Source organism: Acanthopagrus latus, chromosome 17 (genome assembly GCF_904848185.1).
Source record: "Acanthopagrus latus isolate v.2019 chromosome 17, fAcaLat1.1, whole genome shotgun sequence".
NCBI classification, from domain to species: domain Eukaryota; kingdom Metazoa; phylum Chordata; class Actinopteri; order Spariformes; family Sparidae; genus Acanthopagrus; species Acanthopagrus latus.
In genome coordinates, this window is record NC_051055.1 from 15,209,991 (window position 1) to 15,228,865 (window position 18,875).

General features: G+C 40.2%; 1 protein-coding gene across 2 annotated transcripts; it reads right to left on the bottom strand.

The window, feature by feature from the left end:
- Positions 1 to 1,092: 1,092 nt before the first annotated feature.
- On the bottom strand, positions 1,093 to 16,453 carry zbtb32 (zinc finger and BTB domain containing 32). 2 transcript variants are annotated; one of them, XM_037073836.1, is made up of 5 exons: positions 16,234 to 16,453; positions 8,602 to 9,643; positions 7,516 to 7,625; positions 4,761 to 4,928; positions 1,093 to 2,684 (listed from the first exon to the last, which is right to left on the bottom strand). In XM_037073836.1, exons 2-5 carry the CDS (start codon positions 9,615 to 9,617, stop codon positions 2,455 to 2,457), a joined length of 1,524 nt encoding a protein of 507 aa, XP_036929731.1. In that variant the 5' UTR covers positions 9,618 to 9,643; positions 16,234 to 16,453; the 3' UTR covers positions 1,093 to 2,454. The 2 variants fall into 2 exon arrangements, with proteins under 2 accessions (XP_036929731.1, XP_036929730.1); XM_037073835.1 differs by lacking the exon at positions 16,234 to 16,453 and adding an exon at positions 12,569 to 12,659.
- Positions 16,454 to 18,875: the final 2,422 nt, after the last annotated feature.

Consider the following 18,875-nt stretch of genomic DNA (forward strand, 5'->3'; position numbering starts at 1 on the left):
CACACTGTTAAACCCATTCCTTACACTTTTGCTTTCGTGTATTTTGGTTGTGGAAAGGCCCACAAAGTGTTTTTGTGTGCTCTCACCAAAATACCACAAACACTTTTTGAGCATGTGGAGGAATCTGAAACCTCCCACTGACAGACAGAAAGGTTGCTGAGCTATGACTGGACAACCACTTTTCCAGTGAGGGCTGACACCTATGTTAAATGTTGTTTGGCTGCTTTAGTTTCAGAGCTCTGGTATTTGTGCACAGTGAAACATGGCACAGAGCCATCATTAGTGGCTAACTGTGTCTGATGTGAGACAGATCCATCAAATCATCAAAGCTGCCGCCTCACTGACTAAATGGATCATCTGTCGAAGTGGATTATCACTGTCTGTGAGATGTCATGTATTATATATGTGTTGACATGAGGACCACGCTGTATGTTTTGACAGTGTTGCATGTGCTGCTAGGCCAGTAACCCAAGAAAAGAAAGAAAGAAAGAAAGAAAGAAAGAAAGAAAGAAAGAAAGAAAGAAAGAAAGAAAGAAATATTAAGCACAAAATGCAAAATACATTAGCATCTTATCTGCTTCACGTTGTCATCAATAAGGTATACAGCTCTATTGGCTGAAGTGGCAGTTATATTATTTTAGTGCACACACACACACACACACACACACACACACACACACACACACACACACACACACACACACACACACACACGAGCCATTCACTAGTCACTGTCTACATTGGCCAGCATATTACTTTACACTGTAAAAATTCCAGACACTGCTTCCAGTCAACTCACGGAAAAACAACGAAGCGTCGTGCTGTAAGTGATCGTACAAGATTAAACTCAGAAGTTTATGAGTCTATAGTTATTTTATGAGGATTGATAGGATTGTGTATAGTCACTGGCACATTTGGAAAGTATATAAAAGAAGTCAGAAATCACTGCATCTGTCTCAAAGATGTTCTGTTTGAAGTTAAGCTAAAGCTAATAGTTTTGAAAGTGATGACCGAAAGTGTTTAACTATATTAAATGATTATTAAATTACATTATTATAAAGTTTGGTCAGCTTCCCCCCCATTCCTCCAGCACTTCCTTTAACATTTAACAAATTACAAAAGAATGTCCAAGATGGCTGTAGTTATGTAAGCTTGTTTATTTGATGCATGAGTTGTCTCAAACATTGCATATAGTTATCTGTTAAAGCCTATAAATGAAAAATGAGCACAACATTTATTTCCATGCTGTTGATATTAATATAATGCTGTACAAATCAACAAAAGAGCTTTCAGTGTAAAAGGTCTGAGGGCTCCATCTGGGAAACAGTGGTTGCATATAGCAGACATACATACATACGATGACTTCACAGTTTTATAAATTTTGCGTGGTGCTTTTAGAGAGGTATGGCAGTTGCTGTAGATGTTACACGGTGTTTACTTTCTGGCAACATTTATTCAGTATAAGCATGCCGATGAACTTCAGACAGTGAGTTAGGCAGCCCGGCCTCAGTGACTTACAGTGCAATAAAATCCATTAATGGAGGAATAAAATATGTGAGAACACAAAGGAGTGTTGTTTGTCCCTTAGCTGCCTGCAAAAAGCTCTCTCTGAGCTTGGATCAAGTTAATGAGACGCCCATGACATTCGTTATTTTCAGTGTAAAGTAAATACAGTCCTCCTTCAACTTTTTTCGAGGTTACCATATCGGATTTGGCTGCCTTTTATCTCACAAGCAGTACCGAGACTCAAGGGTGCCTTTGTACAAACTGGAGAAAAACTCTCCCACTCGTCTGCTCCTGCTTTTGGTTTTGGAAAAAAAAACAAAAAAAAAAAAAAAACAGAGGATCACTCTGTAAAGGATGCCACAGATACACAGATAAAGAATTGTTTCCATCTCGATCAATAAATATAGACTGTTTATGTGCTCCAGCACTTAAAAAATCCACTTGTGTTCAGCTGCATCAACATCACATCACATCACATTTGTGAGCGCCGCTGCAGGAAAGAAGAAATAATTGTTACAGTGGTTGCCCTCATGAGGGCGCTATTAACCTAGGTCAAACTTACAAAGTTTACACAAGTGGTCCGATAATTGTGAAAGTGAGAGGGAAGATACCTGCGTCATTCGATGAGGATGAGCTGCTTTTGTGGCTTTAATGCACCTATATGACCAAATGTGCACATTTCTCATATTTCTTTAGAAATTAGTGCTGTTCCATAGTTTTTGAATGTGAACACAGAGCACTTGTAAGTTATACAGCAACATACAGCCCCAGCTTGTGCCTCTCGTGTATAAACGTGACTCCACAAGCCAGCTGTTTATCAAATACCATCTGCAATTTGCTCTTCGGAAAGAACAGGTGCTTTTCCTTTGTCACTCAATGATAACACGCGAGAGGCACAAACCAACGGCTGTGAGAACTTTGTGTGGACAGAGCTGTCCGAGGGCTGGCTCAGATGTGTGAGGTGTACAGGTAGGTGCTGTTGATGGTCCAGTTAGGGGGGAAGTCCTGCACTGGGTGGCTCTTAATGTGTCTCTGCATGGCGACCAGGCTGTTGCAGAACTCCAGGCACAGCGTGCACTGGTAAGGCGCTGCCCCGCTGTGAGTCCGCAGGTGCTTGATCATGGCCGAGTAGTCCCGGGAGCGCTGACCACAGAGACGACACTCGAAGGGTTTCTCTCCTTCAAGTAGAGAGAATAGGAAGGAAGACAAGGGAGGAGGAGGAGAAGGAGGTTCGAGAAAGGGTCACATACTTAAATCAACCAGATCTCTCTTCATACAGTCACATGTCTGTCCTGTATGTCAGCAAGAACATTCATTACTTTGATAAATCATAGGCATAGGAGGAAGCAGAGGACCATTCTGATAAACCGCCTGAGAACAACTCATAAACATAACGCTGGTAAAGTAGGTCATGGCTTGTGTGAAGCCAATGGTTGTTGTTTTCGAGAATTTGTCAGACGCATTAGAGGCTTTAAAAAGGGTTTCGTTCTCTAATATTTTTTGATTAACGTTAACGACGACAACCTTTTCTTGTTTTCAGTCAGCTTCAATCACATAATTGAGATTTGCATTTCTTGAAAGTCATTCTCAATCACAGATATGTGTTTTGGGTGTGCAGAAAGTTTCAGACGTGAGTGGAAATCTTGCTGAAACACATATAAGTCATTAAGGTCTAATTGGGGGGATTTATAGATTAATTAAAATAATTCATCGTCATTGAATAGGCGGCACTATTAAAGAGGTTCCCTCTCGAAACAAAAGCTACGAAAGAGGGTGGGACAGTACAGCATGCCTACATGTGTGTTAAGTCATCAGAGATAACATTAAATTTGAAAAGTTGGCCCACAGGAGAATAAATGTTTGAAAGCCTTGTTGCATTATATTCCAATGTATTTTATTATGTTACAATTTTGTGTTTTCCTTTAAATTGAACAAATATTTCTGCTAAGAATTGATGTGGGAAAAGGAACAAATTGTTGCATAAAAATTCACAAGAATGCAAGAAATAAAATGTGTGAGGCTCACAAGCCCCACAGGGACGCCCCCCAGGCTCCCTGCTTCATATTAGTCCTCCCCAGTGTTGAAAAACAAACATACACATTAAACACTAAATATAGACGTTAAAACTCAATTGTTAATTGTTTAATACAGCAGCTTTTGGAAATCTTTCAGTGAGAGAAAGTTTGAAAAGCTAAATAAGACTCAAGATTCATGATGAATTTATTTATCTAATTTATTTAATTTACTTATCATATTCATATTTAGTCTAAGTTTTAAATCACATGCAACATCTTAAAAATATAGTTTTAGGATGAGATATCATGTTAGACGGTGCCTTCTGTCTTAACAACTCTATTTTGAAGGTCTGTGTTTTGAAATTTACTCTGACTTTGCATGTTTTTAACCAATTTTCTACAAATTGTCTTGTATGATTTATGTTGCTGCCAATTATTTGTGTTTTTATGACACATGCTGTAACATCCAATCTGCAGAGACAACTGCTCGACAGGCCGTTCCAGTAAACATTTTGCTCCGTGTTACTGATGCATGGCAACACGGTCGTCATGGCACACTCTGCATTGCATTACTCTGCAGAAATAATGTAGCTTTACAAGCAGTTAAAGCTGTTTCTATCTCACGGAAGTTTCAAGTGTGCAGGTTTCCAGTTTCTGTAAGGTGAGGTTCATAGTATTACAATGAGTGTGCACCATCACCTGCCTGGAAGATGCTCATAAGACGAAAACACAACAGTCTGCTTTGGAAATGTTCGACAGTGATGCAAGCATGTGCTTCCTAGTAAATGGTAAAATGAAAATTAGTCATAATTCACTTCCTTTGTTATATAATGCTCACACCTGTCTGGCTTTTGAGACAAGTGCACCTCCAACCAATTCTGCTATTCACTTCTGTGACTTTTCCCCAGTTTAATGTTGCCTTTTTAAAAATGCTTTGTTCTTATCTGGCTCTTTTTTTACCTGATAGTCGAGTTTATCTGATTCACCATGTGACTGAATTTACGACGAAAGTATTCACATTTTTGACGATGAAAAACGCCTGATTATTTGGGGGGTTTTTTTGTGCTCTAAAACTACAATTATGAGCCACAATTGTGTCTCAGATCGTGTGACGTCCAACCAATCAATAAATGGCCACGTCTCAAACAGATGATAAAATACATAACGAAAATTCAAATTATTCATGACAAACTATGTACAAGCGGAGTGAATAGACTGCCGATGAAATGTTCTTCCTACCGGTGTGAACTCGGTGGTGCGTATCCAGTTGGTGTTTCAGACTGAACTTCTTGGGACAATGTTGGCACTGGTAGGGTTTTTCCCCGCGGTGTTCTTGTCGATGGGATTGTGGTTCATGCTGTGAAACGGCTCCTCTTCCACAGAACAGACACCTTGCACAAGTCTCACCTGCGCAGAAAAACAAGACGTGGAAAACAGGGGAAGGTGTGAATTTGCGGTGGGCAGAGGGGCCCGACTGCTCAGAACATCATTATTTTTTACAATTTAAACGTACCGCAGTTCAAATCATGTCACAACCAGAAGAATATAGAGCCCCACGTGTTCGTTCATTGTTCTCTGCCGGTTTTTCGCTCACGTTGTATCACATTTTTTTGGTATGTTTACTTTCATACTTAATTCCTTATAGACAAACACATTAAAGCAACCATGTGTAACTCTTCACCTCAAAGCAACAGCTTCAAAATCATGTTGATGGTACAAGTTTTCAACAACGTTATGACGTAATGAGTTTTGTTTGCAGTTTTCACCTACATTACATCGGACGAATTGTGACACACCTGGGATTTGTGTTTACGACAGAGGTGTCGCATTCAGAAACTTTGGGGATCGACGAATTGCAAAAGTTGATGATTCCTACATGATGCTGCTTTAAAGAGCCATGAGATCTACAGACCGCCTGCATTTACTTTCAGTGAATTACATTTAGAGCTGTCATAAGAAAAGCTGCCAGACTTTGCGCTTATACGGTATAACTTATATGTAAGCCATCGTCATGATGTCACAAAGTCTGTCATGAGAAGAGTACAGTAAAAGGTAGAATTGACAGGATACTTAAGTGTTGTGGAACGGTTTCTCTCCATTTGTAGGATTAAGATAATTTTGTTGAGCGGTCAACAGAACACCAACAGGCAAATTATCTGAAAAGTGATTAAAGGAGATGTATTATGCTAATTTTCAGGTCCATAAATCTATTTTGGTTAATACTAGAATAGGTTTACATGCTTTAATGCAGCACCGTGTCCCTCCTCTGCTCTGATTGGTCAGCTCACACATGCCTGAGCCAACACCACTCACTGTGTCTATGGACAGCTCTGTTCACGTTCTAAGCCCCCACTTAGCTTCACCTCTGCCGTGAATATATGTATTGGTGGGACCAGTTTTACTTTCAAGACCTTTGACATGCACAGGAACCTTTATGGCAGCCTGAGGGAAGGAAACAAAGCTTAAAGTGTCTCCTTTAATAATTAAATTCCTCTCTTTAATGTGACGCTTGTGTGGTTTTCAGATTTAGATCGGTAAAAGTTAAATATTTTTGGGTCTCAATTGTTGGACTGTTGTCTGTTAGATTAAAAAGGACATCTGTCACCATGATCTCTGCATTTTTCTTACCACTTCATATCAATCAGGAACTAATCAGCAGATCAATCGAGAATATCATACAGGGCAGTCACAACAAGGATTCTAACACTTGACACAACACCAGTAATCACAATTCACAGCACGCGCACATCAGATATACCTGACTTTATTCGCCTGTCTGAGGCACAAGTCTATTTTTGTTCTGCATCCTGTTTCTAAAACTCAGTTAAACTCTTTCTACAGGCTTACTTTCCTGTCACTTTGCACATGTCTCTTGTCTGCAGCTTCACATCTTGGTGATTCTTTTAAAAATTTGAAAGGTGTGATTTTGAGGTTAAGGTAGCACACGTGAAGCCTTTCAGTAGCGTGTGTTTTTTAGGGTTTCTGAAGTGAAAACCGTGTAGCCTCATAGTATAGACAGGATGCCGAAATAAGAGGTGTTTGAGGAGGGGGGCGGACTGTAGTAGGGGAAATCAAGAGAATGAGAATAAACCACAACAATTGAACACTCACCACTCTAAACACGACCTACTGAGACCGGTTGTCATTAGCGATGCTTCCTGTCCATTATTTTTCTTCACTCCTCACTTTAAAAGACCCTCTTACATACATGATGTCTTTATTTTCAGTGCCTTTATTTCAGTAAAAGGCAAGAGTAAGACACTGCGGTGTGTACTGTGCTGTTACACATTTTATTTAATTATGTACTAGAGAGAGAGAGAGAGAGAGAGACTTTCAATAGGTGTGTGAGTAGTATTATTCTGTACTGTACATGTAACAGTACATTGCCTAAGTTGTTACACTGCTTTCAATGAAGTCAGCAGTGTACTTTCATGAGAGGCTAATCTTTTAAAAACCAGAACTTCATGTTCCACTGGGCAGAGACATTAGACATCAGATAATCCGTGTTTATCAGCTTGATTGTAGAAGGTGAAATACCACACACACACACACTCACTGTGGTTTTATCTCAGTTTGTATTACTACAGTGGCTTACATTCATTCTACACATTTACATTATATTTTACATAATATGTAATAATGTTTTTTGGTTTTTTTTTTGGAAATAGGCCAAAAACCACCGTTACATGCAGAACATACTGTACTGCGTGAATCGAGCTGTATCTAGTAACCACACCACTGCTCCTGCTGCACCATGCTTTCAAAACCACAACTCTCTTAATCACTTTCCATTGCGTAGCTACGTAGCTGGAGCCTGCCGAGGTTAGGGGTCACGACAAGAACTCTCTTACTATCATGTGAAATTGATCAGTTCCACACAGGATATCCACTGCTACAGCCTTAATCTCACTGTATAGTAAAAAAACAAACAAAAAACAAATAGTTGCTGTAACCGTGTACAGTTTCTGCTTCATTTTTAAAGCCATCACTTTACCTGACGGTGTGGAGGCTGACTCCCGCAGCGCTAGATCACCAAGGAGGCCTCTGCCGCAGTGTTGGCAGCCTTTAACTCTTTCTGTGCTGGCTTTGGGTTCTTCATTGTAACTGGGGAAAAATACATTTTCTGATACAACTGTTGCAAAAAAACCAAACACAAATTGTACCTTTAACAGCAATGAATAATAATTTGTGCTCCGAAGAGGTACTATACTGGAGAAATATATAGCAAGTAAAAGTCTCACATGTCTGCATATATTATGTGTTATCACAGATTACATCCTGAACACCCTTTCCTTCCTCTTTATCCCCAACCGCAAGGTATTTACAGTGCTTGCTCAGCGTTAAAGCGCATTTAACTCCCATATAATGTGAGAGTTAAAGGAACGGGACAATGAAGAGTATCTTGTTTTCCTACACAGATACATTTAAACGTGTTTGAACAATTTTTTTTGCGGTACAGGCGAGGCCAGTCTAAACACTGAAACTGCATTTCAGTGGGTGGAAAATCTTGAATTCTGCAATGGAGGGGAGAAATGTAGGGGGCTCCCCTTTATGCACTCTTTGGTTAGACGGTGTGGAACACTGTACAATATGCATAGATAAGAAGAAAAAAAGAGGTAAATCACCCCAAAAAATAAAGTCTAAAGTCTTTTATCACAACAGTGGAATATTTATTCAGAATTAGAGCAAAGCATGATTTGTTGTTTTAATCTGATAATAGTTAAAACTTCAATATTTAAATTAACTGTGAAAATGATTGACTGGTGTGTTCTTTGCTCTGTTGTGATTGTTCTGAATCCTAGGACTGTGATTTGTCAGACAAAAAGAAAAACAGAAGAGTTTGACTGAGCAGGGCTGACAGGGAAGGGTTAACAGGTGAAACTGCTCTAGTTGGAAAGTGCAGGAGGCTCGATCACACGCATCTACCCAAGCAGCAGTGAGTCAGGTAGCTGTAGCTGTCGCAAGGGAACAACTGAGCAAATTAGGGGATTCTAAATGAGTCTGCGAGAGGAAAAACAGGGAGACAGTGACTGAAAAGAAAACAGAAGTTTCCAAAATCAGGTCCGAGGGGTTGACTTACCTCGGCTCGTTGGTTTGAGTGGCCCCGGTAAACGCTCTCTGGCTGGGTTTTTTTCTCTTTAGCAGGCCTTGCTTGATTATGCCTCCCATCCCCGCGGATCCAGCATACAGGTTTTGTGTGTGACGTGGATGAAAGCCTGAGTAGCCCATTACTGAGCTTTGCAAGTGGGAGCCAAATAGGGGGAACACGTGTGGAGAGGCGAGGGAAAACGGGTAGGCTACGGGCGACTGGTTCGTGGGCTGGAGGGGGCAAGCTGCAACTAAGTTTGAATAGTCCGCCGCTATCCGCCTCAGGGCGTTCACAGAGTTCCACATTTGTGGAGGGAAAGTCCAGGGAGAGGAGAAAGAGGAGCTGCTGTTGGCAGGCCTGGTGATAACACTTTCTCTGTTGTAGGGTGGTGTCGCCGCAGGGAGCAGCCGGGCCTTCTTTCTCGGGGACGGCGGACTATTGTGGGTCTTAGCAGGATCAGAGGGTGAAACGTTTTCCGAGACAATGCTATCATTTGCCTCATCCACTAAGGGAGAAGTCTCTCTGAACTTCACCTCTCGAATAGGACTTCCTTTTTGCCTCTGGCCTATCTGCTCTGCACTATCTTTTTCTTCTTTGACCCCCGTCATTTCTCTTCTCGCGTCCTCTTCTCCGGCTCCGCTCCGGAGGTTGTCCAGCTGCCTCCGGCACTGGTCCTCCAGCAACTGCATCTCTAACAGCTGGGCAGCTTTCAGCAGCAGGTGCAGGTCGTCCACCGACACCTCCAGAGTCTGTGTGTACGTGAACTCCAGAACTTGCTGGAAGGTGCGGGGTGAGAAGTACTCTAGCGTGCACTGGACCGGGCTGTCTATATCTCCTAGAGCTAGCTGCTCTGCTAGTCTTCTGCTAGCACAAGCCAGTACCAGCCGATGAGCTCTGAAAGTTTGGCTCTTTACTGAGATTATGGCATCACAGAGTGACCCTGAACGACGTAAGGCATCTGCCTGCTCCAGGAAGTTGAAGTACTGGGTGTTGTTGATTCGGACCATTTCTGAAGTTTGTAGAAATGAAAAGCCTGAGAAGAGAAAGTCAGACGAACGAAGAAAAAAAGAAAGAGAGATCCCATCAGGTCGTTACCTGACATGTGACATTTCTAGAAATGCTAAACAGTAAGTAGGAAAAACACTGTGCAAATCAACAACAGGGATCAGTTTCTGATTAACAGATAATATGTCCTGTGTGGTTTTTGTACAGTTTTTTTTCCACCCTTTCCAGACAGCATTACCTGTACCGAGAGTTGAGGGGGCCGAATGTATCCGAGGCGATTTCATCGTTTGTTTATATTGTGTCGAGTGCGTGTGCCTTATGAAAATATTTTCGTTTTAAAGCAGTCGTATTCATAGCTTCACAAAAGTCCCATGCATTGCTTTTTTTGTAGACTCTCAAATACACAAAAACACTTTTCCTCAATCACAACTGTGCCCGATATCGTGTCTGAATGTCTGCTCGATGTGTGGAAATGTGCTCAGTTTTGTGAAAGCTTTGATATTCGTCGCTCTCATACACACTCTAAAGCCACAAAGCCCTACCAGTATATGAAACCATGACTAATGACTGTACACACGAGTAAACAGGAGTAAAGTTCGAACATCGACAACAATAAGACTGTATCTGGACACAATAAACATCAAATGCAAGAGTGCGCAGAGGTGGAATATGTAAGTATGTACGAGTGTTACAGACATATTTGGAATTTCACAACTAAAATTGAAAATACATGGATGAAAACGCTGCGGCTGTCTGTCGAAACTACCGGATGCCTGAGACGTTGTCATCTTCACACAGTCTGAAGTCTATAATGAAGTTTTATGATTATACAGTGTGTGGTTGGTTTCTGCAGCAGAGGTCACAAGTACTGCAATTTTTTTTTTTTTTTTTTTGCACAATCGCAACCCCATTCGGTCCTCTGATGGTGACTGTAAATGGAAAGTAAATGTGAAACGAGATGACATTTAGTTGTCTTGTTACTGGAATTTGCTTTAAATGTGCACGCTTATTTGCACGCTCCCCACACCTCCCTCTCTCTGTGTGTTGCCAAGTAAATGTGTTCAGCTCAGTCATATTAACGGAAAGGTGTAGAAACTCAAAATAATTGTATCCATCGATTTTAGGCGTAAAAGCGTAGAATGAAAGCCGCAGCAGAGCAGCTCAGGAATCAGAAGGTCACTTACACTTTGAAGGGTCAGACAGCAAGCTGAAGGTCTCTTTCTGATTTCTTTAAAATCGCATTGCATTACATCCGCATTACAAAATGTGTAATGTTGAGCACACGATGCTGAGAGCATGCAAGGAAATGATCATGCAAATCATGCATGCATAAGTACAGTGAGGCCTATCGTTCATGTACGTTGACCATTTTTGTCACTAGAACAATTTCCGCAGTCAAAAACCATGAGCTGCCTGATTAAAATGATTACATATATATAAAAAACTATTTATTATGCTTTATCACACAATTTATGCCAGTGTCACAAATGCAGGGAGTATAAAAAAGTCCTCTTAAAATGAGTTCTGTGCAATATACAATAATGCATTGTGCATGGTATGCGTTTTTCAATTGTATAACAAAATAACTATAATAATAATAGTTATTATAATTATTTTTATTGAGCTGTTATTAATATATAGTTGGTGTAATCGTGTGACAGTAGTAATGTCCCTATGGCCATAGTCATTTTAGCGGGTGGATTCATGTAGCGCTCTGCAATGCATTTTATAAGAGATGAATTCAAAGTTAATTTAACAACATGATAAAATGAAACTACGTAGTTCTGGAGAAGAAATTCAAACTCAGAATTTTAATATTTGCATATTAATGGCGTAATAATACAAACTCAGAAATATGTATCTTTTCCGTAATAAAATAAACGAGCTGTTCTCAGAGGAAAATTAGGTCACCAGAATACTGGTTGAAGCTAGAGAGATGGCAGGGTCCGCCACGCATACATAAAGAAAAACAGTATGAAGCTGTGTTGTCCTTTAAGGTCAGTTTTTTGTTTGTTTGTTTATTCAGTCATGAAAACAAAGAGAGTTTATTTAGTTTGTTTGCGCATAAAAGAAAATGAATAGATGAAGATCTTTCACCTTTGATTGGACTTTCTCTCAAAACTGCGTGGTGCACCTTTAATTTCTCAGTAAGAAGATTTTGCAGAATCGTGAAAGGTTGTGCGACGTGTTGTTGTTTTATATACAAGCCTTTGTCATGGGATTGTTATCTATTCACTTATAGAGACTGTTCAGAAATGATGCCGTCTGTCACTGGTGAGTGGAGCCAATCCATGACCTTTAGTTGATGACTGTTTGTTAGATCGTACTTTCGGTATTGCTACTCACATTAATGTGAGGCACCTGTCATGTCTGCTGTATAGTTTTGTAGCATACAGGGGTGCTCTCCTTAAACTGCTGGCCTACGAATCAATACTTCTATCGCCTTGTGTTCTGCACTATTACACTGTAAGTCCCAAGCCTGTCCTTATCTTTTATATTTTTAGAAAATATTTCTTTTTGTAACACACTGGCTTGTGCAACAATCAAATTCCCCCAGATGCCGCTCAAATCTACAATGCACTCTTGCAGAGATGTGACATAGTTAGCAGGTCTTTGAGCTCCTTGCAGTCGCGGTGCTATCTCAATACTTACACTGGGGGAAAACCATGCATGCGTATGTCAGACTTACACATCCTTTGACAGGACATGAACTTACAGCCTGCCTCCCCACAGCTGACATGTAAAGGATTGGAGTCACAAGAGAGAAGCCTGCACTTAAAGTCCCCATGGGCAACAGAGGATCAATAGCAGCACGCTAGTTGGGTTGGTTCACAGTCGTTTGACAGAAAACACAGCTAAAAAGACCAAAGATGAGCAATGTAAAGGGTATCTGTTCGTGGTTTCAAGTCTCGGAAACTTAAGAAGCAGCAGGCTGTGTGAGCGAGACACTTACCTGGTGTTCACTGAATATTCTCCCTGGAGAATGATGAGCTACCTCGCGTCATGACTGTGAGGTGTCTTGTGAAGTGACATGTCTGTCTGGGTACAGGTTTTGGTGAGGGACACGGTGGTTTCCTCTTTTGTCTTCACAGTCCCTCCTCTGCAGCTCAGCCCTCATTGGTCCATTGATTATGGTTCTAAAAGTTTTGTTTTTTGTGATAAAATAGTGACTTTTCTACTTCACGGAGAGCAGTTATTGTTTCAGTATTTTTGTTTTGTTTATTTATTTTTTTGCTTAAAGCATTGAGGCTGTTTGATGCTATTTAACAGCCTCCTACTGTTGAACGCGCAGTGCAGGTAACTAAGATTGTATGTTGCATTAAAAATCACATGCTAAACAGAAAATACATATACACAGAAACGCATTTTCTGAAACCAAGAGAGGTTCACTTTGACCAAATGAAGTATTTGTGCATACAGTACTTGTGTGGGTGTGTTTGTGTGTGTGATTGAGAAAGAGAGGGAGAGAAACGGGGACAGTGGTTAGAGGGATGTATGCGTGCCACACTGATGCTGTGTACTTGTACATGATTTCCTCCCCTCCAGCATCACTTACTGGTCACTACATTAATAGGCTGTTCCGTGCTGAAACAAAAACCACCTCAAAGACTGATCTGTGACAGGAAGCATACAAACAAAAGGATGGTGGTACCGATATGTAGGGCTGGGCTTCACTGAAACCCGCTCCCTTGAAATAGAAATATCTGCTTCGCCCTTTCGATATGTCAGACCTCAGTGTGAAAAGACGTAAAAAGAAAAAAAAAAAAAAAATAGGCCAACTGTAGAGCGCTGGTCAGTTTAGCCGACCCCGATGGTTGAGTACATTGTGATTCCTTTGTCTGCCGTGAAAGCTTTTTCCAGCCACTCGATGATTCATTATCAAGCAGTGAGAACTACATATTTTTAAACTAGCTGTAGAACTACTGATGCACTCTGAAACTCTGCCTTATGTTCACAGTTTTCTGGGGGGGGCGGGGGCGGAAACAGGTGAACTTTAGCATGTTTAATGTTGTACAGTTTTTGCATCAAACAAACAGCAAATTACATGAATACACTGTGAATTTTAAAAGTCGACTCTAAAATAGTCCGGAAACCGATTACCTCACAGTTATATCTAAGTCGTATGAGCTAAACAGTTTTAACAACTTATTACTGTTAGTCTACTCGTCCCACTTTGCCTGATTTTACAGTGTATGTCAAAACTAATACAGGTTTAAAGTTGAATAAACCTGCCACAGTTCACCTGTTTCCTCACTTCTCTTATGTCAAATGCTCTATTGCACCATACGCCGATAGAGAGCCGAACTCTCGTCTCTTCCACCTAATTTTGAAAAAAATAGGTACAGTGTACTAAGTGTACAAAAGACAATGGTGAGTGACAAATACATTTCTGATGCTTATTGAATTACACCATGAATCACAGAAATGATGTTTATCAATTTTAAAGACAATTTTTGTTTGGAACCAGTCAGTTTTCTCAAAATACGTCCCTAACAATGACATTGCCATCACCTGAAAATCACAATCTGTTGACTGTGCGTCTTTCTTGTTATGTAGTTTCATAGTGGCATATTTAAGTGCTTTATGGCAAATTGCAACTTTCTGAAGTTGAAAAATTATCTTTTAAATTGACAAACATCCTGGTCTCTGGGTTTTTTTTTGTTGTTGTTTTTTGTTCATGCTATTACATTCTATCTTTATTTGCTATATTTCCCCGTTCTTATAAATGCATAATTTGCTGTGTACTGCCAGCCCTACAACTGAACTGTGGTTCACTACAGTATGTTCAAGTCAGGTCTGAAGCACCACCACCAGGAAATGAACCATGTCTCTCAGGTCGGTTTATTGGTGGACAACTTAACCCCTGTGCACCAGAAAAATCTATGTTTACTCTCAAGGAAAAATATTGTTTGTAATATGCAATTCTCAAAAATGTTATTCATAAAACATGGTTTGATATAATATGTAAATACTGATACAAAAAAGTAGAACTTAGAAGTGTTTAATCCAGCTGACAGGTAAAATTAATAAGTACATGAACATGAAGGAGTGTTTGGCAGCTATAGAGCCAGATATTCATCCCAGGAGTTGGTGGAGACCAAAACGGAGCAGAAAGGAGATTGAATGTTGGACTAATATTCATCATGTTGCCAGACACACAACTCCAAGTCAGTTTTATTTTTGCTGTGTGTGCAAGCTTTGCAAATGTTACCCAGAGTCTGTGTAATGCAGGTTGTTGTCAAGTTCTTCTGCGACTATGAAACAACGAGGGGGAAAGGCAGTGTACAAACCCCATAGGATAGGGAAAAACAATCAAACAAAACATGGGAAGAGCCTATAAAGAGAGATAGTGTTCAGCACATTATACAAGCTGTGAGTGTCGAGAGAAAAAACAATGTTTAAAACTGAAAGAAAAACTAAACAACAAGCAGAGTTCGCCAAAACTACTCTCTGCACTTTCCTTTTCAACAGCTGGAATAGATTGTTGCTGGTAAATTGCAGTCAGAGAGCAGATGGCAGTGTTTTCTGATGCAATGAAATCTGATTAATACGAGAGAGTTTAAGCCCATCTCATATCACATGGCAAAAGCCCTTTGAAGTCACATCTGGCATGAATTGGGGCACAGCAGACGGAAGATAGGGTAGTGTTTCTGCTGAAAAATGTCATATTTCATTGTTAAAATACATTTTTTATTTATTATTGATTTATTTCAGTTGATGCTTTTGAATTCCCCATTTGATTTAAACTGTCAATTAAATTGAATATTAACCTTGTCTTTGATATTAGACTCAAGTTAAACAATAAATAATAACTCTGTATTGTATACAGCAGTCAGATGTGGTTTGGTTATTTAAATTATGTCTATTTGGGTCACTGGATAATTTACCAGCAGTTCTCTGGAGGGACTGTATGTGAAAAATTATTGGTACGACAAACACATCTCATATCTTAACGACTGAATAGGTCGATTATCAACATCTCCCAAAATTATACGAGTCGGGTTCCCAAAACAACATGATGGTTCCAGCATAACAGTGACACACCTACCAGACCTTTGTTGTACACTTGTTGTCTGGTTTGGCCAGGCACTAAAATGCTTCGTGAGGTTTAGCAAAACATTGTGATTTGAAGCACTGCTTTATGTCTATTTGGCTACAAATCATTATAATTTCACAGCTGCCTGACTGATAAGCAACTGTAAAGACAATGGATAGACGTCCGACCATATTTCGAGGTCAAACAACAGGTTTGATTACTAATTAACTTCCATTATAGACAACAGCTAATGTTAGCATTCAACCATATTCCAGCTAAAATGACAGTTTTATACAATACTCTTTTGATATGATGCCATTAGGAAAGGAAAAATTAATTCAGAAATATCAACACATCTTGGAGACATTTGTCTAAACCTGCAACCTGTAAAAACACATGCAATCAAACAGTACTGTTAAATAGGAATTTGTTGAATGCTAACATCAGCTAATGAGTTATGAAATATGTTGTTTTACCTTGAAATATGGGTGAATGTGCGTCTAGATTTCCATAATCTATCATATTTGCAGTTGCTGATCAACTGGAGATCTGTAAAATGACATTTTTTTTGGAATATTTACCTTTATGTAACTTGCAACCTGGAACATGGCAGCATGATATTATCCCACCATCCAAGTTTTCCCATCCTGCTTCTCCTCACTTCCTCTTCACATCATGATGGTCACGAAGTGTCCACGTCTGTAGCATCATGCCTGCCAGGCTCACTTGTTCTGGTACAGAGCTCCTGTGCTAGCCGTCTGAACAACTCCCTATCCAGTCCGTGCAGGGTCAGGAAACTGCATGGCTAACTGGGCTAACTTACAAGACTGGAAACCCAAAGTGTTACAAATAAAGAATAAGACTCAACAATAGACTATTTTCCAAGTTTTACCTTCAAACTAACCAGCAGTATATAACTTATCAACTTAACCCCAACTTTTAAAGTGATACACACATCAGTGAGTATTCTTTTAGCACTTTGTTGTGCTTAAACTTTTTTGTGTTTTACTAAGAGTTTAAATGGAGGACTTTTGTTTTCACACTGTGGTATTGCTACTTTTACAAGGTAAAAGTTGTCAGTAGATTTTCCACCACTGTTTGACACCTATATAGTCATAGGACATTAATATAGTGTTAAACACAATGTGGTTTCCCATGTAATTGCTATGATCAAAGGTTGGTCATTTTGCTGCATTAGCAGGGAGGCAACAGTGACATTCTTCGCTTAAAGTGATCTTTGGTGAACGTGTCAGTTTCTTTTCCCACGAGCTATACAAACGTCTTTTAATGTACAGCTGACCATCCATGATCTGTGTGTGTGGTGTGTGCGGGCGGGTACGTGCTGAGGTTGAAACTGACATTTAGGGCTACTTCGTCTGTGCAAACAGTTATCGTCAATTATTGCTCACACCACTGGACAGTCTGATGTCATCTGTTCTTCTCAGAGAACTTAACATTATACCAGCACTTAAATGTCATCGTATGCTACATGGGAAGGAGACAACCCAATGTGATGCACAGGGCTTCACCTTCCAGTAATATCAAGACTGTCAGTCCCCCCACAACACACTCCTCACCACCTGCTATCCCCCTGATTGTCAGTTTTGCAAACACCCTCCGACACCCTACCCAGCATCAGTGCTGACTCACTGAGGTGTCTAACTGTGTGGGGTATTTGAGGTGTGTGCTCGTCAATGCACATTCTACATTAGTGTGACCTTCAGCGCCCACACATCTCGAATGATGTTCGCAATGATCTTTTAATTCTTTAGGCAAGCACACACATGTGATGAGACCTTTGATCCACCTACGAGGGAGTTTAATTCCTGCATACTAAGGGGTTTCATATTGTTGTTTTGTTGAATGAATCAAAGTGTTACCGAACTAAACAAAATGCACACTCAGATTGCGAAGTGATAGAAGTCTGGGTTAATATGAGTCGTCTTACGTTACCACAGTGGCGATATGTGAGCAGTCGACTTCAGAGGAACCGCTAACAAAATGACTGATGCGCGCTGGAGGCATCAATGACAAACTGTCACTGTACAGCCACAGAGCCTTTTCACAGTAATCTGGGTTAGGACTACCCGTTAGGGTTGTGGTTTGGAAGTAAACCTGTGCAGAGTGAGGGGCTGGGGCTCGACACTTCTTTGTAATTTGTGGGTGAAGGAAGTGTGAAGCCTGCCCACGCAAATGATTGTGAATTGATGCTTGGGAACCATGTCAAGATGTTTTTATCAGTTTGTTTTAGAGAGGGTCTGATGAATAATAATTATCAGTGCTCATCACAACATCAAATACAGGATTTGATTAGAGCAGTCATTTGTTTAGTTGATACAATCATTACTCATCGCCCTACAAGTTGAAAGGTAAACATTAATCAGTTACGAACAATGTTACAATGATTCAGAGATCATCATGGGTAATTAGGAGTGCTGCACTGTCTCTGGTGGTGGTCGGTTTTCTCTCCATCAGTGCCTAACAGACCTAATAGATGCAACTATGCAGCTATTTCAGTGAACTTCCAGAAACAGTCCACGGGTCTGGCATCACACTCCTACAACACCGCTGAACTGCTGAAGCAGCGATATCACCTTTATTGTTCTTTCTTTTCAAAGCCTTGTGCCTACATTTCCCACAATGCAGCTTATCCACTGAGTTACATCACTAGAGGCAAAATTTATCAGATTGAATGCAGCTTCCCCTGGAGCCACAAAAGGCTTTATACTGAGTTTTTTGCATATGCAGGAATACTCCCCAAGACCTGTGAACACACTTTGATGTGCAAAATTGGTGGCCGTATCCTGTAATTCATTGAGCTGTGTACTGTGCGTCTTCAGTTTCTTTGAGGTTAATGAGGTGATTTGAATCGCATGTTGCTTTTCCTGACAAAGGAAGTAACCTGCATATTTTGGCATCACACGCACTGTGGGTGAAGGAGTCACTGAAACTCCATACTGAGAACTGAGAGGAAACCTTATCTGACACTGTATGTAAATGTTGGTTAAGATTTTTATCTTGTAGAAAGTTTTACTATCAACTATATATTACGTCAATGTTTGACACCAGGATGAGCATGTTTTTTTTTTTTTTTTTTCACGGCTCGAGTCGGTAAACTTATGTGGCATCTGACTTGAGGAACCCAACTGTCAATTATGTTGTAATCTAGCAAAAAACTACTGTTTTTTTCTGAGTATACTTTAGGTTTCTTTTTCCAAAGAAA

Bases quoted from the DNA above. Each gene is read 5' to 3' on its own strand.
- zbtb32 (XM_037073836.1), bottom strand. From the start codon at position 9,617: ATGGTCCGAATCAACAACACCCAGTACTTCAACTTCCTGGAGCAGGCA. The intron at 4,929-7,515 runs GTAAAGTGATGG...TTTTCTGCGCAG, and splicing joins GTCAGCCTCCACACCGTCAG to GTGAGACTTGTGCAAGGTGT. The intron at 2,685-4,760 runs GTAGGAAGAACA...CTCTACTTGAAG, and splicing joins GCACCACCGAGTTCACACCG to GAGAGAAACCCTTCGAGTGT.